Consider the following 26,653-nt stretch of genomic DNA (forward strand, 5'->3'; position numbering starts at 1 on the left):
AACTGTATCACAGAGAGTTGGCTAAAGCTCCTTAAGGACAGGGACAATATCACTTTTGTCTTTATATCCCCAGCGCACAGTAGGCACTTAATATATGCTTGTTTCACTGATTTCTAGATGCTAGAAATAGAAAGACAAAGCTAAAGTACTCTACCTCCAATGAAAAATGGTAGCTTTCAACTAGTGACATCTAATGTATATTAATAATAAAATAAAGGTTTCCTTACTGGTCCCTCTGAGGGGAGAAAGAACATTTACAACTTGGGAGGGTCTAGGAAGTGTTTCAGTAGGATATAAGACCTAAATGGAATCTATTTGTAAGAGGGAAGTATGTCACAGATGGAGACATTATGTAGAGAACTTTCCCCACATTTGAGGGTTATGAGCCATTTGAATTTTCATTTTTTATTTATTATGGTCATGAATATGATGGAGCATATATATCTATGCCTAAGGGATAGCTAGATAGTAGAGTGAAGGTAGCCTTGAGTGAGGTAGATCTGAGTTGCAATCCTAGCCCAGATACTCACTAGCTATATGACCCTGGGCTAGTCACTTAATCTCTATTTGCCTCAGTTTCCTCATCTGTAAAATAAGAATAATAGCATTTATCTCATAGGGAGGTTGTTGTGAGGATCAAGAAATATAATACTTGTAAAGCACTTAACACATACAGAATAATTAATATATAAGGTTATATACACATATACACATGTATATATGTTATCACATATATTAGTTTGTATTGTTATAATTATTTGTCATCACCTGTGTGTAGTTAGTTATAGTGATGTAATTGCTATAGTTTTTATATTTCCCAAACCTTGTTATAGGTAGAAGACGGGAAGACGTTCAGGATGACTTACTTTACAGGAATGATTCAATTCAGTTCCATTCAACATACATATATATAAAGCACCTACTATAGTCAGTGGATTGTGGTAGACACCAATTTAGTGTCTAGAGACCCAAATTGGTTGCCTTTTTTCAGTTCTTTCCATTAAATGTAAGTGGCAGAGACATTATTCCACCTAGCTTCTAGCAGAAACAATAAGCAATCATTCCCAGTTGAAGATTATTGGCCCAGATTACAGAGCCTGGGGCAGAGTCAGCTAGGATCTGTTTTTACCCTAGAGATTGAACCAGTATTATTTATTACAGCTTCTCACTCTCATGATGTCACTGCTGTTTTATCATGATCTCTTATGACAGTTCTTTTCCACTCATCCTACTGCTTTGACCCACCCCCAAGCCCAATTGAGAAACTGTACCTCATCCTAAAAAGCTCTACTGGTAGGATTTCACAATAGTCACCACCATCAAATTTATTCATAGCCTTATAAGCTATGGGAGGCTAGAAGGCATCTTTTGTTGTTATTTTGGTTTTGGCTTTTTGATCTGTACCTGGGATTGCGTTTGTGTAGGGAAATCTCAGTGAGGAAACTCCTGGTTTAAATTTGCAACTGTTCTGTCGTAGAGTTGAGTACTATAGGTCAAGTGACTTAGCATCACAGAGCTGGTTTCTGGACTGCTTGCTAAATGACAGTCCCTATGCCTTTGCTATTGAGAGCTGATTATAAACAGAAGGACTTAATGTATATGGTGCTTATAATAATGAAAAAGTGACAAAAATGAAAGCAGAATGGCATAAGAACTAAAACCAGGTTCATTTGTGTGTAGGTCATTTTGTTGTGTCACAATTCTCTTTTATTATCCTGATTCAGTTTCCTTAATTATCCTGACTCAGTTTCCCTAAATTGTCCTGCCTGGGTTTCTAATTGTTCTGTTCAATCCTGCAAAACCACTCCTCCCTCTCAATCATCAGTATATTTGATAAGGATAAAAGACCTTCTATCTTAGACCTCATGATTCCCAGATCTCCCCTACTTACCAGAATGCTTCCCCCCATCCTGTCAGAACCATATCCATAGTCCTGTTCCCACTCTTAGCACCCTGACTCCTCTCCTACCTCTGTCTACCCCCTGTGTCTGAGCCACATGTATATATATAAATATCATTGAGAATTCACATTGTTGCTGGATTCCTGGAGACAATAGTCTCACTCAATCCTGGGACCAAACCATGGATCGATTTGATCCCAGTAAATCTCTCCCTTTCAAATAAAATATTAAATACTCTCTAATCTCTATCTTGCCTCAGTTTCTCTGGTATTACAATTTTGCTCATGTGTTCTTAGATTAATATTCCTCTATATGTGCACATGTACCATGTATGTGTACATACATGTGTGAATACACACATATACACATCTCCCAACCAAGAATGAAGAACAAAATGAACAGAACCAAGAAATCATTTTATGCAGTAATAGCAATTTTGTTTTAAGAACAACTTTGTCATTTTGACTCTTATAAATATCCAAATTAACTACAAAGGACATAAAGGAAGACACTTCATACAGAGAAAAACTGAGAAATTGAAATAGCTCTAGAATGATTTTACACATATAAAAATTTATGTTTAATGGTAGATATTCTCAGGGGGAAAAGGGGTAGAGAAAGAAAAAAGGAAGAAAAAAAGGAAAAAATATATGTTTTATGTATTTAAAAGAAATATCAAGTTGTACAGGCATAACATGCAGTTTCATGTGACATCCTTTTTTTATTATAGTGTTATGAAATGCTTGTTTTATTTCATGAATTAAGAATAAAATTTACTTTAGAAAGCATGAATAGAGAATAGGAGAAGGCAGGAGGAAACATTGAACAAGATGAAATAAGAATGGCAGGAGGGGAAGGAAAGGAAAAAGGAGAAATCCATATCATATGAGCCAAATGACTGCAATAAGAAAGAGGAAGAAGTCATTTATGTCAGGTGTTGGAAAAAGGTCAAAGGTGGGATGGATGAAAAATTTAGATTTGAAATTAGATCACTGGTGACCTTCTACAAGGCAATTCCAGTTGAATTAGTCATCATAGATCTGTCCTTGTTTTGGGGGAAATAGAAAGGGCAGTGAGACTTTTGGATTATAGGTGCTTTGAATTCCCATTTTTAGATATTTGTTGTGGGTCCAATACAAAACATAGTATTATCCACCCTATTTAATTTATAGGTGCTTTGAATTCCCATTTTTAGATATTTGTTGTGGGTCCAATACAAAACATAGTATTATCCACCCTATTTAATGGCCAGCCCTTAAGGACCAAAGACCATAAAACTTGCAACATTCAGCTCTTTGTGATGACCATTTGTGAAGACCTAAAATGACGACTTAGGACAGATACCCAGTTTTCCTTTTATTTCCCTTTGTTTATATTGGGAAATATATTGATGATCTTTATATTTATATTGATGATCTTTAGACTTACAATATGTTCCAGAATACAAAGACCATTCCTGAAAAGAAGTTGTTTCCTAAAAGCTATTGCATTCAGAAGTCATAATAGACCAAAATAAATTGCATTGAATTCTGTTAGTAGCAACAAAGAACTGGAAATTAAGGGGATGTCCATCAATTGGAGAATGGTTAAACAAATTATATTGCATATAAATGTAGTGAAATATGACTACACTATAAAATTGACAAAGGGAATATTTTCAGAGAAACCTGGCAAAACCTATGTGAAGTGATGCAGAATGAAGTGAGCAGAAATAATTTATATAATAACAATTTTTTAAAATAAATATTTTGAAAGACTTAAAAATTTAAATATGTTTAATGTTATTGATTTATATAATTTATATCACATTGTTTGCTATCTTGGGGAGAGAGAAGGAGAAGAAGGTAGAGAAGGAGAAAAAAAATTTGGAACTCAAAATTTTAGAAAAGTGAATGTTGAAAACTGTCTTTACATGTAATTATAAAAAAAAAAAAACAAAATACTGTTAAGTGTTGGGGAGGAAATTTTTTTTAGTAAAAAGGGATACCAATGAATGTGCAGGTAGATCAGCACATATCAATGATAGTAACTGGTAGAACTTTGTCAGCAATGGATCAATAGTACCATCTGTGTGTACAAAGGATGGCATTTGAATTTATTGGTACACCATAGAATAAAAGCTAATTTAGATCAGGGAAGTATCAGTTATTCCATTCTGGTGTGCTTTGTGGTTGTTCAATGAATATTAAACAAATGGAAACACTCTTATAAAAACTTGATTGTATTTAATTGATAAGAGATCACCCCTAAGTATATCATTTTGTGATTCTGCAATGCTAGAATAGGAAGATATCAAACAAAAGCATTTATTAAATATTCATGTGTAAATTAGGCACCTTTCTAGGTATTGGGGTACGTAAGAAATAACAAAATCCTTGCCTTCTTTGAGCTTATGATCTATTGGAAAAATAATTTTTTTGAATGAATGACATTGATGTTATTGATGTGTTCTTGTTCATTCTTTGTTCTTAGAGATTATCAATGGGGTGATATTTTGATTTACTTATAAATTGGATTTGCGAGACACAAAATCATCAACTTTGCTCTCTCTTCCAGATTCATCAAAGTCCAGTGGTAGAATGAAAATCAGAATTATTAATAATGGCCCAGAATGTAATGGGTAGTTTTGACCTTCCTAAATTAAGGATTTTTTTTTCTCTTTAGGTGAATAAGTAGAGGAAGGGAGAAAAGATTTATTAAGTGCTTGGACATTCAGATGCAAAAAGTAATCACAATCCTTGAGACAAAGCATTGTACTATGCTTAGGTGATGCAAAGCTGCCCTCAAGGAGTTTATATATTCAATTTAATTCATTAGACATTTGTTCAGTGCCTAATATGTACAAAAACCATGCTGTCTTATAAACTGTGCTAGTTAGCAGTCTGGTTTCCAAGACTGAATAATAATAGACCATGTTATGATTATTTCATCTAGGAGTTTCTTTTTATGTAATAATTGGGGAGTAACATAGTTTTCTTTCTAAACAGAGATACCTCTCAGAGATGCATAATTTCATTAATCTATGATAGCTCCACTGGGACAGATTGCAAACCTTTTATGTGATTCCTGTTCACATCTTTCCATAAATTCTCTATAAAGGATTTACCCAGTGTACTAGTTGGAGGCCTCCTTTTTGTTCTTTTAATTTTTAATTTTAATTTGGTAATAGATACCAGTTCAACACTGAGTTTTTGTCCTTAATCTCCTTCATGCCTAGCCTGCCTATTTTTCTAGTGTGATGGGTCATGTTGAAGTATACCTTGTATACCAATCCTCATTGAAAAGTTGTTCCAAACTATTTAAACCTACTTTAAGTTTTTCCATTGCTAATTGTCTTCAGTTTTGATTCTTCTGGAATCCTGGTATTCCAGCATTCATTGTCATGTACTTTTACCAAGAGAGTATTACTTTAAAAATAATTATTTTTGCTATTTTTTTAAATATTAAAGAGTAATGTGGAACCATTAAAAAAGCTATACAGTTTCCAAAATTAAATCTAACTCAATCTACTCCTTCTGTTGAACTCTTCACCTGGCTCACTGTCCTTCAATAGAACTTAGATAAGATATAAGTACTACTATTAACTCAATGGCCTACCCATCCAATTATGTGCTATAAATGGAAATAATCATTAATAATAACAATAATAAAGTCTTGCTGACTTTATATCATGTATTCAGCACTGCCAAAAACAAAAATATAACAATGGAAAGGTGTACAACCATGAAACAAATTACAATAATAAAACAGCAAATTCACTAGAGAAATAAATTGTCTTTATTTACCAAATTAGTTCCTTGTTCAATATTTTAAAAACATTACAAATTTTTTTTGTGGGTTTTTTAAGTCATCATGACAGATCATGTATGTTGTGGTGGTCAGTATATTATGGCAAAGATGGCCAAAATAAAAGAATAAATGTTGAAGAATCTTGGGGATGGTGGAAAAACAATAATTCGCTTTTATTGAACCTGCAAATGGATACAACCATTCTGGAAATGATAGAAAAAAATCACTAAATAATGCATGCCTTTTAACCCACTGCTAAGCCTATACCTAAAAGAGATCAAAGAAATAGGGAAAAAGAGCTATATGTACAAAAATGTTTCTAGCAACTCTTTTTGTGGTTGCAAAAAGCTGGAAACTAAAGGGATGCCCATCTGTTGAGAGAGTGGCTAAAGAAGTAGTTTTATGTGAATGTGATGGAGGAGTATTGCTGTAAGAAATGAGTAAATAGATCATTTCAAAGAAACATGGAAAGACTTAAATGAAATTATATAAAGTTAAGGGAGCAGAACCAGAAGAACAATATATTTTAACATCAATATGATAAAAACAAACTGATGGAAAATGAAGCAAGCAGATGTGGGGAAAAAAGTGCATACATTAAAAACAAAACTGTTGGGGCAGCTAGGTGGCAACGTGAATAGAGTACCAGCCCTGCAGTCAGGAGGACCTGAGTTCAAATGTGACCTCAGACACTTAACACTTCCTAGCTGTATGACCCTGGGCAAATCACTTAACCCCAATTGCCTCAGCAAAAAACAAAACAAAACAACCCCCTCCCCCCCCAAAAAAAAAAACCTGTTAAGCTACAAGAACTCTGCCACAAGGACTATCCTCAATTCCAGAGGATTGATAATGAAGACAGACAATAGATTCATAGTATAGAATGAGATACACACACACACACACACACACACACACACACACGTACATGTGTATATATAATTTTTGAACTTGCCAAGGAAGGAACATCCATATTTGTTACAAGGAACAAGTCCTTTTCTTTTTTTTCCAGTGGGTTGGTGGTGAGGAGGAAGGGGAAAAAATAAAAAAGAAATTAACTACAAGTTTGAAAAGTTCTATAGATGTACTTTCACATGGGGCAAGAATTATTACTTTTACTTAACTGACTTGTTTTAAGAGACTTTTCATGGAATGAACCTTCATATCAGCAAAGGAAAGATGACATTCCATAGAATGAGGATTGCATGAGGAAATGTTTGAGAGTGAGGATGTGTAGAATGTTTGAAGATAATGCTGGAAGCAGCCTGGCTGGAGTAGAAGAGCGGCAAGAGATTAAAAAAAAAAAAAAAAACCTACAAAATCATAGATAGAGTTAAATTATGGAAAGTCTACATGAGAATTAAAGACTTATTTAAGGCTTCCATGCCTCAGATTCCATTATACAACACATGATCTAGCACCAGCTTTTGAGCCAGTAAGACCCGGATTCTAATCTAGCCAGTCAATGACATATTCTGGCTCTTTGATCTTAGGCAAATCATTTCTCTTTTGAGTCCTCAGAAAACCCTGCATAAAACTTTTCAGAACAAGAGCTCATCTGCATTGGTAGAGGTAAGATCCCTATATCAATAAAATTACAGATTCTATCTCTATCCCTAGAATTAAAAACATATCCAAAAGGGCTATTCTAGTTATTGTATCTTATATAGAACTCTGAATTCCTATGCCCTAGTTGGTTTTACTGAACCAAAATGATGATTCACTAAATGAGAAAATTGTGAAATCCCTTTTGCCCATCTCCCCCTTCATAATCAATTTAAGTAGCTTAGCCATAATTCAGCAGAAGCCCTCGTTTTAATAAACTTGAGATGGTTTGACCAAGTCTGATAGAGCAAATGCATCATTAAAGATTCTCTTCTAAAAGAAATGTCTCCTTTATATAAGAGGCTCCTTGAAAAATGGAGTCACTCCATTTTTTTTTTTTTTTTTTTGGTCAGTACCAAGCAAGGGGTGTATTTTTACCACAGTTTTTTGTGAATGTCATAAAGAATAGCTAGTATTGACTTCCAAGTAGAAGATGATTTCTTTATAGATGGTGAATGAAGTAAATAAGGTGCTCTAGTTTGTGAGTGACAGTCTAAAAGAGACTCACAGGCACCTAGAAGAGTACCATCTAATAGCCAACAAGAAAAAACCCAAATACACAAAGAATGTTAATTGGCCAGGATATGACATTCATCAGGATAAACAATCCATGTGTGTTTGCAAATGCTTGTGTGTGTATGCTTGTATACATATATACATGTTATATATAAACACACATTATACATTTTGTAGTTATTTTAAATGATATTTCCCTTTTTATTATGACTTCTTAAGGGTTTTTTTTTAACATATAAATATGCTATTGATTTTGGGGGGGGATTTATTTTGTGCCCTACAACTTTATTGAAGAATTGTCTCATTTAGAATCTGTGCCAGTTCCCCAGAATCTTCCAAATACAGCATACCATCAGCAAAAGGGGATAGCTTTATCTTCTCTTTATCTATATTTAATTTCTGTGTCTGTTTTATTCCTGTTTCTAGAATTTCCATAAGAAGATTGGTCATTCTTGCTTTACTCCCATATTTATTGAGAGAGGTTCTACTGTATCCCCATTTCATATATAATATTATATATAACACTGTAGGATATTGTAGTGATACTCTATGCTCTATGTTACATATTATATATTCATATATGATATATAATTATGTATTATAGCTATACTATGCACTGTATTATATACTATATAAATACATAGTTATACTATGTGTCTCTGTGTGTGTGTGTAAATGCAAATGGTCCCAGGTCAGTCATTTTCAGACATGTCCAATTCTTTGTGTCTCTATCTGGAGTTTTCTTGGCAGAGATAGTGACATAGTCTGCCATTTCCTTATCCAGCTCATTTTACAGATGAGGAAACTGAGGTAAACTGGGTTAAGTGATTTGTTCAGGGTTACACCACTAGTAAATGTCTGAGGCCAGATAGTACTCAAAAAAATGAGTCTTCCTGATTTTAAGCCCAGTGCTCTATCCCACTGCAGTCCCTACCTGCCCAGTGCTAAACAGTAGAAAGAGATAATAATAAAGCATAAATAAGACACAGTCTCTACCCTGATATAGATTATGTTTAGTAGAATAAGATCTACCAAAATAAAGTGCTATGTGAAGTTGGCAGAAGAAGGTGATTGATTACCAGCTGCAGACACTATCTCTTATGGTGAATCGCCATAGAAAGAGAGCTAAAACCTCAACAACTCAGATCATTTTCTTTCTCTAGGCCTCTTTCTTCTCTAAAATGGGTTGGACTAAGGAAGGAAAGAAATAACCATTTATTAAGTCCCTTTTATATACTAAGCATGAGTGAGAAGTTCTTTATAAGTATCTCATTTGATCCTCAATAACTCTGGGAGATGTTATTGTTATTGCATTTTATAATTTAGGAAACTGAGGCAGACAGATTAAATGAATTGCCCAAAGTCACATATCTAGTAATTATCTGAGGCCAAATTTGAACTCCTGATTTTAAGCCCTGCACTTTCTTCCATAAGCTGTATGGGTGACTAAAGTCCCAACTCAAATATCTGTGATCCTATTATGATAGGATTAATAAAATCTTTATGCTTCAATTTCATTGATGTAGAATTTTATTCTCCCCATATTATAAATTATTACTTATGTAATAATTTAACAGCTATGTTAAATTGTATGTATGTGTGTATAATATTACATATATATATATATATATATATATATATATATATATATAATATAAACTATGAATCTTCTATGTCTCTTGTCCTGTAAATGCTCCCCTCAGGATGCTAGGGCCCTCAATGGATCTTTTGGTAATCAGCAAATCAGCTGTCTATGTCTAGTTCATAAGACTTGACCAGCAGTCCATCTTCTGTTGCATTCATGTATCTTTTTCACAGCATCTTTTATTATATATGACTGAACCTGTGAAGTTCCAGGTGAGAAAACACTTTCTTCCAACATAAGTCAATACTCCAATTATAAATTACATTCTTCTAGAGGTCCCTGTAACACTGGAATGTTGTAATGCCAGGGAAACTGAAGTAAGATAGAGATTAGAGAGTTTTTAATAATTTATTTAGAAAGGAGAGATTTACAGGGACCAAATGGATCCATGGTTTGGTCCCAGGGCTGAATGAGACTATCATCTCCAAGAATCCAGCAAACAATGTGAGTTCTCAATGACATATATACATGTGGCTCAGATACAGGGGTAGACTGAGGCAGGGGTGGAGTCAGAGTGCTGAGAGCTGGAAACAGGACTGACAATCTGGTTCTGACAGGGCAGGGGGGAGGCACTGGACTTTCTGGGATGGGGAGAGGCATTCTGATAAGTAGGGAAGGGCTGGGGTCATGATGTCTAAAATAGAAGGTCTTTCTCCTATCTGGATCATCATGATTGGAAGGGAGAGGTGGTTTTGCAGGATTGAGCAGAACAATTAGAAACTGAGGCAGGACAAGTAGGGAAACTGAGGCAGGACAATAAAAGAGAACTGTGGCACAACAATGTGAAGTAACCAGCCCAGGTTCACATCTCAGGTGTCTGAGAAAGGTCCTGACCCTCCCTCTTCCAGGTTCCTACATGATGCTGCCCATCTTTTATGAAATGATTGTAATATCCTTAATATTGTTATTAAGTTGTGTTATAACAAAAAGTAACAGTATTGGTTTTATACAAGCATAGGAAACGGGGGAAGAGGGAGAGGGAGAGGGAAAGGAAAAGGGAAAGGGGGGGAGAAGGAGAGGGAAAAGGAAAGGAAAAGGGAAAGGGGGAGAAAGGGGAAGGGGGAAGAGGAGGGAAGGAGGGAAATCATCACATTTCAGCTTCTGCTTTTAGGTGGTGTTTGGGAAAGTCCACTTCTAGCCAGCCAGCTCTCTGTAGAGATGCAATGTGGTTTCTGTAAGGACTAGATGATGCCTTGCTATTCTTTCAAATATATCATGAAATACATTAGTTACAGGCAGATTTTTCAGGTTCTTTACCTCAGAGAGACCTTCAAGTTCCTCATTCTTAACAGTCTTGAATCTTGACATGATAGAAAAAGTAAGACAGCATGCAATTGCTATCACCTAATTTAAGATGGAAGCCCAGGAGGTTTTGCTTGACTGAAGCTTGTCACCAGTATTGTCACTATTAAATCACTCTTTTTAACATTGTATTTCAGAATTTATACAGTATGTGAGTGTTCTAAGGCCTCCATCATGTTTCCAGGGTGATCCAGGGTTAAGGAAGGCTGGGCCAATGCAACGCAAGCTCTGGCAAGTCCTGCCAAGCTGGAGAGGTTTCAAGTATGCTCCTAGTGTGTCTATTATCTGTGGACTGGCCTAGCTAAGTTCTGAAGCAAGCTGGCTTCAGGGTGATAACATTTGCTAAAAGATACATATTTTTGGAGGGATTTCTTCCACAATTTGACTTGCTTTTTAAAAATATTGATGTCTATCAGGTTTTTTTTTTTACTGTGTTCATTTTCAAATATATTTTTCCCCTTTTCAGAGAATTAAGAATTCATTAGAATTCTTCTAATGAAGAATTTAAAAGATAAAGAAGAAGGAGGGAAAAGAAATTTAGCAAAACTAATCAAACAGCAATCAATTGACAGTTCCATGCAAATCTGAAAAACAGCTACTGAATCATGAACTTAGCTAGCAGTTATATAGTGCTTTAAGGGTTTCAAAGTGTTTATGTTTATCATCTCATTTTATACTTAATAACAATTCTGAGAAGTAGATGCTATTATTATATCCATTTTGTAGATGATGAAAATGAGGCAGGGAGGAGTTCATGATTTGCCGAGGGTCACACTCTCATCATCATCTTCACCTTTATTGTTATCATCATTTTAAAATAACAATAACTAGAATTTCTATTACATTTTAAGGTTTGTAAAAACTTTCCAAATATTATCTTGCTTGGTCTTCATAAGTTGAGGGAGGTGATGAGGTAAATGAGGTAGGCAGAGGTTAAGGAACTTGAATCAAAATTTTAAAATAACAGTGCTTAGAATTTATGTAACTAAGAGCACATTATAAATATTATTTTGTTTCATCTTCACAATAATGCTAGGTCTCATTGGATAAGATTACAGCACTTAGATAAAGAATACCTCAGTTCAAATTCATCCACAGAACTTATAAACTGTGTGTTTCTGGAAAAATTACTTAATCAACTGTTTCTTCATTTGTAAAATGGGTTTGAGAAGTAAATGACAAACCACTCCAATCTTTTTGTCAAGAAAACCCTAAATGGGATCATAAATAATTGAGCATAATTAAAAAACAACTAAATGACAATGACAACTGTTATATTACCCCCCTTTTGCAGATGTGGAAAATGAGGCAGATTGAGGTTAAGTTCAGAGTCACCCAGTTTTAGTAAGGAGATGAAGCTGGATTTGAATTCAGGTCTTCCTGATTCCCAAGTCCAGTCCTCTGTACTGCCTGGCACACCCAGAAAGGTGTAATCTGGATTGGTGGAGGAATTACCCACAGATATGCCCAGGATACCAATGTATGCAATGACCACAATCATGTAAAGGAGGAAAGTATTGAAAGACTTCATAATTTAGCATCTACCCTAGGATATCAAAGACAAAAGACGGGTCTCAGATATACAGAAATATTTGTTGAAGTCCCTCTTATAGTGGTGCTGAACTGGTACAAAAGTAAGTGCTCATCATTTGTGAAATAACCAAACAAATGGTGGTATATGAATTTAGTGAAATATTATTGTGCTACAAGAAATGATAAATGTGAAGAATTCAAAAAAGCACAAGAAGATTGTATAAACTCATGTAGATCAATATATAAACAAGATGAGGGAAATAATTCATACCATGAATACAATAATATAAAGTAAAAGGATCTTTTAAAGCTTCGTAACTGATGAGCGCAGTTACTAATCATGAGTTCAAAATATTCTTGGTGAAGTGTGTCTCATCATTGTTGTCAGAGAGTTAGGAAAAGAGGGTCATGGTTGTCAGAAGAAGCCAGTATTTTGTTTTGCTCCTTTGTATTTTTTTTTTTATCATATAGGAAAAGCTCTATGTATTTGGTTTGTGGATGGTACTAATGGGAGGTCAAAATGATGTTCAAAAAAGAAAAACATTAATTAACTTACAAAAAAGGAGAGGCAGAGACAGAAAGACAGTGAGAGACAGACACATAAATAGAGAGAAAGAGATAAAGAGAGACAAAGACAGAAGGAGATCTACTCAGCGCTGTGACCATTCATTACTTCTGAAGGCTGTTGTTGAAGCTTGAATCCTCACCACTAAGATGTGGTAGATTAAGGTGCAGAATGAGGCATACATTGGAGATAGTGGAAAGTTACAGAGAAGTTTTTTTAAAAAGAGAGAAAGAAATCTCATCAATCAAATATCTAAGTATATTTTCTGCCTTGCCACAAAAAGAAAAATTTTTAAATAACAAAATGACACAGTTTTTAAATGACACGAAATTAGTATTTGTTTTATTATTATTTATTCCTCCAAGCCTGCTTTAATGGAAATATGAAAGAGGATTAAGCTGGGAGTCAAGAAATTTGCAGTTTTGGGCAGATCATAACACTTTTCTGTGCCTCAGTTTCTTCATCTGTAAAATGAGCAGTTGATCTAGATAATTTAAAACCTCTTCCATTTCTAAAATTCCACATTCCTGTGATATCAAATTGGCTTTATTTTTACTATCTCGGAAAGGATTTTGCTTAACCCTTTAGTGGTGGATAAATATAGTAATGATTTACTGATATACTGAATGGTTCCTTGAATGAAATTGCCAGAAAGTATGGTAAAATACTTTAGCTTCTGCATGTTTTCACAATAAACATAGTTTCTCTGTGCATACCTTTGATCCAGCAGTGTTACTCCTAGCTTTATATCCCAGAGAGATCTTAAAGAAGGAAAAGGGACCCACATGTGCAAAAATTTTTTGTGGCAGCCCTTTTTGTAGTGGCTAGAAACTGGAAATTGAATGGATGCCCATCCATTGGAGAATGGCTGAATAAATTGTGGTATATGAATGTTATGGAATATTATTATTCTGTAAGAAATGACCAGCAGAAAGATTTCAGAAAGGTCTGGGGAGACTTACATGAACTGATGCTGAGTGAAATGAGCAGGACCAGGAGATCATTATATACTTCAACAACAATACTATATGATGATCAATTCTGATGGACGTGGCCGTCTTCAACAATGAAATGAACCAAATCAGTTCCAATGGAGCAGTAATGAATTGAACTAGCTACACCCAGCAAAAGAACTCTGGGAAATGAGTGTGAACCACTACACAGCATTTCCACTCCTTCTGTTTTATCTGCTTGCATTTTTGTTTCCTTCTCAGGTTGTTTTTATCTTATTTCTAAATCTATTTTTTCTTGTGCAGTAAAATAATTGTAAAGATATGTATACATATATTGTATTTAACATATATTTTAGCATATTTAACATGTATTAGTCTACCTGCCATCTAGGGGAGGGGGTGGGAAGAAGGAGGGGAAAAGTTGAAACAGAAAGTTTTGCAAGGGTCAATGCTGAAAAATTACCCATGCATATATCTTGTAAATAAAAAGCTATAATAATAAATAAATAAATACATACACACACACACACACACACACACACACACACACACACACACACACATATTTAAGAAAAATAAAATAAACATGGTTTCTGTACTAGGGCTACTTACTGCCAAGTCTTCAGATAATTCTGAGTGTGAGAAAAGTAAGCACAAACATTGCTTAAAATGCAAAAGGATCTCCATGGTTAACAGGTTCTAAGTCCATTGTGCAAAATTCCAGAAGCTTCTCAATACCCAATAACTGGTCTGCTTTCTTGACTGATAATATGACAGGTAGAATTCTTGCTTTGGGTTCTGTTCTCAATTTCCCTGGAGCATCATGATGTCTTTGCCTTCAAAAATATAAGAAGAGTTCACTTTTGTTATGATTCCACCTCAACCCTGCCTATAAACTTTTCCTATAAATCTTTCTGACCATTTTCCTTGTCCAACTCTCTCATTTTCAATTATAGGTAAATACAATTGGCCAATAGAAAAATAGGGAAGGTGTGATTTTCATTTTTTCTTATAATAATAATATAAGGTTCATTCTTTTTTTTATTACAGCCTTTTAATTTTCAAAATATATGTGTGGATAATTTTTCAACATTAACCCTTACAAAACCTTGTGTTCCAGTTTCCCCCCTTCTTCCCCTTACCTCCTTTCCTAGATTGCAAGTAATCCAATATATGTTAAACATGTTGAAAATAGATGTTAAGTCTGATATATTTAAACGTATTTATACAATTATATTGCTGCACAAGAAAAATCAGATCAAAAAGAAAAAAATGAGAAATAAAACAAAATGCAATTAAACAACAAAAAGTAAAAATGCTATATTGTGATCCATACTCTGTTCCCATAGTTCTCTCTCTGGGTGTAGATGGCTCTCTTCATCCATTCACCCTTGGAACTGGCCTGAATAATCTCATTGTTGACGAGAGCCATGTGCATCAGAATTGTTCATCAAATAATCTTGCTGTTGCCATGTATAATGATCTCTTGGGACTGCTTATTTTGCTTAGCCTCAGTTCATATAAGTCTCTCCAGACCTCTCTGAAATCATCATACTGATTATTTGTTATAGAACAATAATATTCTATAACATTCATATACCATAACTTATTCAACCATTCTCCAATTGATGGGCATCCACTCAGTTTCCAGTTTCTTGCTATTACAAAAAGGGTTATGACAAATATTTTTGCACATGAGGGTCCCTTTCCTCCTTTAAGATCTCTTTGGGATATAAGCCCAGTAGAAACACTGGTAGATCAAAGGATATGCATAATTTGGTAGCCTTTTGGTCATGGTTCCAAATTGCTCTCCAGAATGGTTGGATCAATTCTCAACTCTACCAACAATGTATTAGTGTCCCAGTTTTCCCATATCTCCTCCAACATTTGTCATTATCTTTTCCTGTCATTTTAGCCAATCTGAGAGGCGTGGAGTGGTACCTCAGAATTGTCTTAACTTGCATTTCTCTGATCAATAGTTATTTGAAGTACCTTTTCATATAACTAGAAATGGTTTTAATTTTTTCATCTGAAAATTGATTGTTCATATCCTTTGACCATTTATCAATTGGAGCATGGCTTGAATTCTTATAAATTTGAGTCAGTGTCTTTATATGTTTTAGAATTGAGGCCTTTAGCAGAACCTTACAAAGGTTCATCCTTAACATAACTGGCTCATCTTGAATTAATAATGAATACAAGCAATCCAAGCCACTAAGTAAACAATGACAACTGTACTCTGTAGGTTAAGAGAAGACTCTTTTTAATATACATATATCCTGAAAGAAAAGGTAAATGGAGACATCTCTGAATTTGTGTAAGATGTTAACACATAGTAAAAATAAAGGACATCTATTTGGAAAGATTATATTTTTCTTTGATTTATGAACTAACCCTATTCAGGGTTGTAAAAGACCTTGTATAAAAGTTTTGGGGGGGTGTTTCTAAATAGGAAATAGATTTATGAACTTAAGTTGCCATCTTGGCTAGAAGGATGACTCTTCCTCTGGGATGTCAACAGTTTAAGTCAGCAAATATTTATTGAGAGTTTACTATATGCTTGGAATTGTACCTCTCCAAATTCATTCAAGTTTCAGTTTGTATCACTATAAATCCTTTTCTGGTCTCCTCTCCCAACCCCTCTCTTCCCCCTCCCCATTATTAGTGTTTTCTGCTGCCTCAAATTACTTTGTTTTTAAATATTTTTGTCCTACTTATCCCCCATAAGTATAAACTCCTTGAACAGGGGCTAAGGGAGGTACCCTGCACAGTTAAAAAAAAAAAAAAAAAAAAAAAGCTCTGTGATTTCAAATACTGTCTTGGGTGCTTATTATATAGATGACCTGGGGCAAGACACTTAATCTCCCCGGGCCTCAGTTTTGAGAAAGTTAGACTAGATGGTTTCGGAGTGACTCCCAGACCTAGATCTGTGATCCTGTGCCTACTAATAAAGGTTTTTTTACATTTAGAAAGTAGAAAAAAAATTTTGTAACAGAATCATTTCAGTACAAAGCTGAACAAGACATGGTCCCCAACCACAAAGAATCTTAGCCTAGTAAGGGAAATAAGACAGGGACACACATAATTGTCATGGCAGGTATATAATGTGATAGTGCTTTAAAAACAGCAGTCTAATGGATAAGGCTTTGATAGTTTAGATTTGTTAAGTGATAGCATTGGAAGAGAGATTTATTTCAAAGAGTGTGGCAAAAAGATTTGTGGTGTGGGAGCTGTACCCCTTCAAGCCGTGATAGTGTAGGAGAAGAAGGGGAGGAGGGAAAATTGTCTAGGCGAACATCCATTCATTTTGCTCTCTGCTATTATCCTGTTTCTCAGGCTCCCCAGTTTGGGTAGCAGAGAAGAAGTGAGGGAAAAGCCAATCCTTTCTGCAGCTTGTTAGGACATTAGGTAAAAGGGAACATCGGAAAGAAGTTAAATCATTAACTAAAGCTCAGACATTTTGGAGAGTCTCTGCTGGTAATATTTATTCTAATAGTGTTGGGGTATTTAGTCTTTTTTAGTCTACTCCAGCATAAATCACGATTTCACCAACTTCGTTGGATGTTGACTTAATGTGCCATCAGACTGGTCTTCTAGGCTTATATAATCCCTCCTTATTAGCAAAATGGAAAAATAATAATCTTCCATCTAGAGATGAGAAGAAATGGATATTATATTATGAGTTAACAAAAAAGCAAATGCTGGTTCAAAGTAATTTGTTGATAGGGGGATTATGGCCAGATTATAGGTTAACATAATTATCATGTTATATTACAATAGGGACTTGTATAAAAAAAAAATTGTTGGTAAGCTTCTCCCCCCCAAAAAAAAAATAAGGAAAAAAATACCTCCCTTCCTTCTTGCAAAGAAAGGAAATTAAGCATGTACAATATTGTATTGTTATCCATAATTAATTTATTGGTTAATTTTGTTGCTTTTTTATTTCCTGTTTCAATTTTTTGTTGCAAGAAATGATTCTCTGTAAGTAGGGGACAGGAAAGGACACATTCTGAAATGAAGGTGTAATTTTAAAAATTAAAATTTTAAGGAAAAGACATCACTGGTATATAACAGAATAATTAAATTCAGAAATGGATAGGAACATAATATGGTTCAGAGCCAGGGGTCCTCAAACTATGGCCCGTGGGCCAGATGCGGCAGCTGAGGATGTTTATCCCCCTCACCCAGAGCTAGGAAGTTTCTTTATTTAAAGGCCCACAAAACAAAGTTTTTGTTTTTACTATAGTCCAGCCTTCCAACAGTCTGGGGGACAGTGAACTGGCCCCCTATTTAAAAAGTTTGAGGACTCCTGGTTTAGACTTTTGAGAACACTTTGGCTACTCATTTTTTGGTCCTAGGTTTCCACCAATCTATGGCCTTCTGTCCCAACCACCTGTCATTGCTGGGTAGTGCTGATATTTCATTGAAATTCAGCACCTTTTATGTTAAATTATTATACTTATACCAAGACCTATTTCAAAAAGTTCCCTCCCAGAACCACTTCTTTCTATTGACAGTGTTTTTGTTTCCGTCATGTCAAAGTGTCCTTGTTCTTTGGTGTTAAACATTTTATATTGGCGGGGGAGGGGGAGAGGGAGGGAGAAAGGGACAAGGCCATTGGAATTAAGTCTTGCCCAGAATCACATAGCTATTAAGTGTCAAGTGTCTTGAGGCTGAATATGAACTCAGGTTCTCCTGATTTCAGGGCTAGTATTCTATCTACTATGACACCTAACTACCTAGCTGCTCTAGTGTTAATTTTTTTTTAATGTTTTCTCATTCAGATTTGCAACTATGTGGGGCCAGCAAAAGTTATTGTCCAATTGGTCACCAATGGGAAGCATGTCCACCTGCATGCTCACAGCCTGGTAGGGAAGCACTGTGAGGATGGCATCTGTACTGTAACTGCTGGACCCAAGGACATGGTGGTGGGGTAAGTGACAGTGTCATCATGGAACAAACATTTGGGGAATATCTCAGAAAAGAAAAATAATTAGGATTAGTCTCCACCCTCTTACTTCTCAGAAAGTAGTTACTAAAGGACAAGAAGCAATACATTTTTTTTACTTTGCCATTTATTAGATTCATACTCAAATAGGCTTACTTATTTGTTCAAAAATTTAGACATTTTTAATTTTAGAAGTTTTATAGAGATAATTTGAATCTAAAAGATGAAATTAGAATTTTTTTGAAACTTCCTAATCCTGGCTTAAACAAAATTTATGCTGAAATCCCAACTATTCTACAATGTTTATTCAAAAGAGAGAAGTTGTTTTAAATCACTGTAATTAAACTTCCAATGGCATTGCAGACCTTGAGTTGAGCTCAAGTTTCAGTTTGGCTGTTAGTAGAGAGAGTTTGCTTTCATGTGTTCTGGCATTTATTTCTTTGTTTGATGATGAGAATATTTAAGTGCCAAAAGCCTAGCTAGAGAGAGCTACTTCCTTTTTAGTCGCTAAAATCTGACTTTTGATGTAAAAAAGTCCTACTGCATTAAAGGTTGAAGCCTAAGATATAGAATTTCAAATTTGCTTTATCTTACCTTTTCTTTTCAACATCCTTTTGAAAGACTGGGCCTGTTTCCTCTCACCTATTGTAGGTGAGTCACCATGATCTATTCAGGAACTCCCTTCCTGTTTTAATTGACCTCTTATAGGTTTGAAAAAGCAAAGAATTGTCAAACTAGTTGAATTCTTAATTATGAGTGCTGGTTTGTTATAGTCTCTTATTTATTGGAAATATCCTCCAGTTTAACATATGTTTATTATCTCTAAGTTCATAGCATCCTGTTCTTAAGGAGCTATAGACGTTTCCTTGAAACAAATCTCTTGTTATGAAATTTCCAGGACACTGAACATCTAAAATATGCCAATAAATTGGTGTCTCTGACATGGAGATTTTTTAGGAAGTTTTTAAGGGAAGAGAAGCCATCATTTAGGGAGTCCAGAAGACCCTATGATGATTTAATTCTCACTTCACCACCAGAAGAATAGTGGGCATATCTTGTTCTTTGGATGGTTCAGTAAAGACTTACTGGGTACTTAGTATGTATCAGGCACTATGCTGTGTGCTGGAGATTCAGTCCCCAGACTTGCATTTCTGAGTGCTAATGTTCTTAACTTTGTGTCTTTGACTCCTTGGTCCTTCTGGTGAAGCCTATGGATCCCCTTCTTAGAAAAATGTCTTTAAAAGCATAAAAGAAAATATAGTAGATTATAAAGGATACCAAGTACACTGAAATGCTGTTTTCAAAATATTATTGAGAAAAACATTCATAGGCCCCAGGATGAGGATTCCAGCTTTAAATAAAGGCAGCATATTTCCTAGTAGACAGTCCCATTGCAGTGAGGGAATGGAATGGAGAATGGACTCATTTATTTAGAGAGTCCATTTATTGAGAGATTTCAGTACCAACAGAAGCCTTAAAGACACCTATTCCCATCTTAAATAAAACAGCCCCTTAGACTTGGTTTCTTAAAAAATAACCTTTTATTTTCAAAATACAATGAAAGATAGTTTTCAACATTCACCCTTGCAAAATCTTGTGTTTCAAATTTTTTTCCCTCTCTTCTACTCCTTCCTTTGCCTAGACAGCATTTAATCCAATATAGGTTAAACACATGTAATTCTTCTAAACATATTAAACAACGAAGGTAAAAAATATTATATTGTGAGCTACATGCAGTGTTCACAGAACTTTTTCTAGATGTAGATGGCTCTCTCCATCAGAAGTCTATTAGATTTGACTTGAATCAGCTCACTGTTGAAAAAAAGCCAAGTCCATCACAGTTGATTATTACATAATGTTTTTGTTGCTGTATACAATGCTTTCTTGGTTCTGCTCACTTCACTTAGCATCAGTTCATGTAAATCTCTCCAGAACTTCCTGAAATCATCCTGCTTATTGTTTTTTATTGAGCAATAATATTCTATTACATTCATATACTATAATTTAGTCAGCCATTCCCCAACCAATGGACATCTACTCAGTTTCCATTTCCTTGCCACTTTAAAAGGGGCTACTACAAACATTTTTGCACATGTGGGTCCTTTTCCCTTTTTTATGATCTCTTTGGTATATAGAACCAGTAGAGACACTACCAGATCAGTGGATGTGCACAGTTTGAAAGTGCTTTGGACATATTTCGAAATTGCTCTGCAGAATGGTTGGATCAGTTTACAAGTCCACTAACAATGTATTAGTCTCCCAGTTTTCCTACGTCTCCTTCAACATTTATCATTATCTTTTCCTGTCATCTTAGTCAATCTGAAAGGTATGTAGAGGTACTTCAGAGTTTTCAGACTTGGTTTCTAAGTTGCATCATCAAGACATGTAACAAATTTTGCCTTTCTCTGATTTTGCCCAGCTCCATGGGAACAAACTTTAGATTCATTGTAGCAGACCCAGTAGATCTTAAATCAATTCGGTTGAGCTTTTTTACTGAAACCCAGCATTTCTAAATTAATTTCTAACTCATCAAGAGCTTGTTTTAAAACTCATTTTACAAAATATTCTTTGTTCCTATAATTCCTTAAATGAGCATTTGCTATTATACTTATTTCAGATCATTGTTTGATATAGATATTACACTCTCTGGCAGCATTTGGGGAGGCCATAATGTTTGGAAAGACAGCATGCCAGAGAATTAGACTTGCAATCAGAAAGCCCTAGCTTCTGCATGTACTGGCTTCTCAGTTCATCAAACAACTATAAATTGCCAACTCATTCCAATGAGGGAAGGAGCTTCACCATTGGGAGTGTTTTATATTGATGATGAAAAAAAAACTAGTATTATAATGAATAATCAAAATGAGTTTGCTCTATGACTTAACTCCCAATTTGGTTGTGTTTCTCTTATGATTTAGATTAGATCAGGGTTTCTCAACCCTTTTTTTTCCATCATGAACCCCATTGGCAGTATGGCAAAGCCTATAAAACTCTTTTGAGAATAACAGATTTTTAAAGAATTCATAATTGAAGGAAATGCTACATTCAATTAGAGGTTAGTGAAAACAAAAATGTTAATTTTTCATCTTTAAATTCTCAAATGTTTTCTCTTCCTAAACTCTATCCATGTATCCCAGGATGTGTGATGGAGTGTTCAGGTTTAAGACCCCCTGAAAACTAGATTATCTCTAAAGTCTTTTACCTCCAAAATTCTGTGATTCTTTATTTATCCTGAAAATAATGTAAAGTAAAATGAGCAAATTTTCCATAGATGTGTTTGTGTCATATACTGGCCAGTATTTTGCAATTTTGACTTATCTAACAAAAAAAAAAGTGATTTTTTTACATGAAACAAATATGGAGCTTGATGATACCCAATACTCTCAGTTAGTTTGTCAGTGATAGAAGCATACATACTATTCTGTCTGCTTCAGATCTTTCTCTAGATTTTCTTTCTAGATTCAGAAGGAGGATTGGGCCCAGGGCAACAGAAAACTTAGAAGAGGATGACATGGATTAAATAAATAAGTAATCCCTTATTAAAAACAGGAACCATACAATATCCATGATAATACTTTCTCAATATCATTCATGGAATGAGAAACAGTTTCCATTTTCAAAAATAGTGGAATAATGGTTTTATTAGTTTTCATCTCTTCAGTTTCTAAAGCAAGTTAGGTCTTTGTGAATGTGGTCAGGTTAGTTTGAGGGAGATTTTTTTGTTGTTGTTTATTTCCTGGGACTTTTAGAAGAAAACGAGAAATAAAAAGACAGAAGTTGCTTTCCTTTGACCTTTTGAAATTGTCAAGAAACAGGTCCAGTTTGAGGCTTGGTTGGATTGTGAGTATATTAGCTCAACAAGTTGTAGAGTCCTCTGGGTTTTTCAGTTGATGTAAAATCAGTTGAGTTTTTTTAGATGTAAGATATCCTGTACATCAGAATGCCCTCCTTACTAGCAAACTATCCTACTCTTCACTTTACTTTGTATACTGAGAGCCAAGATTCTTTTTTAAAATCATAAGTCCTTAAATTTTTTTATGTTTTTTTTCAAGCAGCCATTATTGGGAGATTTTTGTTTGTTTGTTTATTTCAAAATTGTGTGTATTAGTTCATCATTTTCTGTCAGGAGACATCTCTCCATCATCAGTGAGTCTCAGGAATCATGACAGATCACTGTGTTAAGCAGAGTTTTAAGTCTTTCAAAATTATTTTTCAATGTAATGCTATGGTATAAATTATTTTTCAGTGCTCTGCTTACTCTATTTTTTTCAATATAAATGATTATGACAATATGCCAAGTAGCATTTATATAGTATTTTAAGGTTTGTGGAGTACTTTACACCTATTAACTCATTTGATAAAGGTGCTGTCCTTATTTTGCAAATGAGCAAACTAAGAAGCTCAGTGATTTAACCAGAATCACATAGCTAATAAGTATCTGAGGCAAGATTCAAATTCAGGTCTTTCTGTCTCCAAATCTGTGCTTCCTAGCTGTTTAAAAATCCAAAAGTTCCTCATTTCTTTTCACATAGGAGTATTCCATTCATTCATATGCCATAAATTATTTAGCATTCCCCAATTGTGGCTATCCCCATAGTTTTTTTTTTCCATTTTTTGCCCTAACAAAAAGAGTTGTTGTAAATATCTGTGTATACAGAGGACCTTTTTTTTTTCTTTCTTTGAAGTATAGACTTAATAGTGGTTTATAGAATGACCTATAGTGGTATTTCTGAACATAAAACAAATAGTGGCATTGCTGGTCAAAAGATATTACATTTTAGTCACTTAGGGAATGTAGTTCCATATTATTTTCCAGAATAGCTATACCAGTTCAGAATTTCACCAACTGTACATCAGTAAGCCTATTTTGGGTGGCCTTCCAATATTTATCATTTTCCTTTTTTGTTAACCTCTTCCAATCTGATAGGTATAAATTGGAACATCAGAGTTATTTTAATTTAATTTCTCTAATTAATCATTTGAAGCTATTTTCTGAAAAAACTTGGTTTTCTTTCCTTGAAACCTTATTCAAATCTATCTACCATTTTTATATCAATTGAGGAATGGCTATTATTCTTATAAATTTGATTTTTTTTTTTATGTATCTTGGAAATGAGACCTTTTTAAAAGAACCTTAGGTTGGGTAGGGATTCTTTGGCAGTTGGCGATACCTATGAACTCTTTCTCAGAATTAGGTTTCTAAATAGGTAAAATAAAATATATACTATTGCAGAGCAGTTTTATTGTATTGATTAAAAAACAATTCATGGCCTTTCAGAAATCTAACCCCAGAAGAAGAGTGCTATGGTTTAAAGGATGGCTAGTTTTCTTCACTTATGTAAAAGGTAGGGAGGTACTGCCCTTTCAGTTAAGCCTATACCTATGTGTAGTAGATACCCAACCATTGAATGTTTGTTGCTACTCCTGACATTCCAAGTAATGACAATCTGATTTTTGAGCTATAATTAAGCAAATCAGTACGATTTTATATGTATCAATATCCGTATTATTTTATATGACAACAATATTATAATAGTCCACAAGATCACTCTGTAAGTTGTTTGTTTTTTATTTTTTTAAGATTCTGCTTCTCTAGTTTTCTTTCTGGGGTGTGTGTGTGTGTGTGTGTGTGTGTGTGTGTGTGTATGTGTGTGTGTATCTATATGTCTATAGATGTCTTTTTGTTGTTATCTATCTTTGTATTTTTTGTGTGTTTTTCTCAGTATCTCTGTGTTATCTCTTTCTGATTCTCCATTTGTTCTTCTATCTTTGCATCTGAACAGTGTTAAACTTCCTGTCATTAATTAAGTTATACTTAGGTGGCCATGTCATTTGTTGTATTATCTTGAAAAAAAACACTTCAGTTTGTGTGTAAAAGAGAGATGAAAATATTGGGTCTTTGGTAGATACTTCGTAAATCTTTAGCATACAGTGTAAACGAATTCTTCTGTTCATTTATGGTTTTCAATAGGAGAAAAAGATGTCAAACTCCTACTCTACATGTAGTCTGGATGGGGCAGCTTCAGATCTTTGATCCTAGAATCTGTCCAATTCCACATTTACTTAATGGAATGTAGAATTCAAAATAAACCCAGCCCTAAGTCTTGCTATCTGGTCTTTGGGAGAATTTTTCCTTCGGGACTTCCTGTTAAATTATTTAGTATTGCACTTTGGAAAAAAATTTCCAAATTCCCAACAGGAGAAATAATACCATGAAAGAGTTGAAATTGCCTTGTTTCATTAATTATGCAGTTTCACATTACTTGAATTGCACCAACTTTTAGCAGCAAGTGATTGTTTGATTCTTTGTGTTTATTAAAGGTTTGCAAATCTGGGTATACTTCATGTGACAAAGAAAAAGGTATATGAAACATTGGAAGCACGGATGACAGATGCCTGTATAAGGGGGTATAATCCTGGGCTTTTAGTGCATCCAGAACTCAACTATTTGCAGCCAGAAGGTGGTGGAGAAAGACAACTCACAGGTGAACATATCTCTCTCTCTCTCTCTCTCTCTCTCTCTCTCTCTCTCTCTCTCTCTCTCTCTCTCTCTCTCTCTCTTCCCTCCACTTCATCTTCCCCCTTTTCCTCCCCCCCTTCCCCTCTCCCTCTCTTTCTGAGCTTTATTCCAATGAAGTTATATGTTTCAGGTCACTAACTCTTATAGTAAATGCCAGAGGAAGAGGAGTCTCAAGACTAATATATTGCTTTGGGGCAATTTTCTGCTTCTGTCAGCAAAATATCACAAATTATTCAGAACTTGATGTGATCTGAGCAATCATCAAGTGCAGCCTCCTCTTGTCACGAGGAACTCATTTAGGGAAAAGGTGGCTAAATACATTGCACAAAATTGGTAACAGCAAGATTTGAATTCAGGACTTCTGACTCTGAATTGAATGCTTTTACTGATGTTGAGTCAGAAAGACCATTATTCAGTAGCTGTGTAGCTATAGACCAAACTACAGAACCTGTCTGATTTTCAGTCACCTCATCTGTAAAATGAAATACAGCCAATAGTCATTTATAACCCTAATTTGTGAAATTCAGATGAGATAATGTATTTAAAATTCTTTTCAGGTATGATCAAGATATCAATTCTTATTATAGGAGAATATAGGAAAACTCAAAATTTATGCTGTACTTTATGACCAGAATTGAAGTAGCTCAAAAGATAACACGAGATGTAAGAATCTACCCTACATGGACTATTTGTACCTAACCCGTGGAAAAGCCTTTTGAGCTCATATTATTAGTCTCATTAGCCACAGTCTGACACATTGTACCTTGACTTTAACATAATAATGGGTTGATTCTCAATAAGAGTGAAGGACAATAGGAGAGAAGAAGATGAAGTTTTTAAGAGGAAAAGCATTTAGCTATGTTTGCTTTCTTCAATTCTGTGTTGAAGTAAATTATCCTATATATTGTGTTTTAGGCACATCTGTCAGAAACTATTTTATTTAATTTAACTTTATTCTAAATCCATACATTTCTAGCCTAGTGAGAGAAACACCCAAAGCAGCATAACCCTCCCTTCACCCAGATTTTCACCCCCACTATCCCTAGATAATTAGTAGTAATATTTATAGGAATTTTGATCACCAGAACAATAGTTACTCAGTTCCTTCTTTGGCATTCCCCTCAGTTGTTTTCCTGAAATAATCAACAGTCCCCTCTTCTCCCTCTGATCAATATTTTTATATTTCCTGAATGGCTGAAGATGGTTTGGGAATGGGGAATGCAATTATTTTAACCAACAAGAGGCTCTTTCCCTAAAAAAGTCTGCTTTTTCCCAACTTTTTAAATTGAGGAAAGTCTGTAAAGGGTTTTTAGATGAAGACAATATTTTTATCTTTCTTAAAAATTCAATATTTTATTTTCTCCATTATCAAAATA

The 26,653-nt window shown here is 34.7% G+C and overlaps 1 protein-coding gene across 2 annotated transcripts in view; it reads left to right on the forward strand.

Annotated features, from left to right (window-relative positions):
- NFKB1 (nuclear factor kappa B subunit 1) overlaps positions 1-26,653 on the forward strand; it is a 161,833-nt gene that overhangs the window by 90,678 nt on the left and 44,502 nt on the right. For both annotated transcript variants that reach the window (XM_051966185.1, XM_051966186.1), the window contains exons 6-7: positions 18,594-18,742; positions 25,079-25,242. In XM_051966185.1, the coding sequence (XP_051822145.1) occupies positions 18,594-18,742; positions 25,079-25,242 (313 nt within the window). The remainder of the gene's footprint in view (positions 1-18,593; positions 18,743-25,078; positions 25,243-26,653) is intronic.

This window comes from Antechinus flavipes, chromosome 6 (assembly GCF_016432865.1).
Source record: "Antechinus flavipes isolate AdamAnt ecotype Samford, QLD, Australia chromosome 6, AdamAnt_v2, whole genome shotgun sequence".
Lineage (NCBI taxonomy): Eukaryota > Metazoa > Chordata > Mammalia > Dasyuromorphia > Dasyuridae > Antechinus > Antechinus flavipes.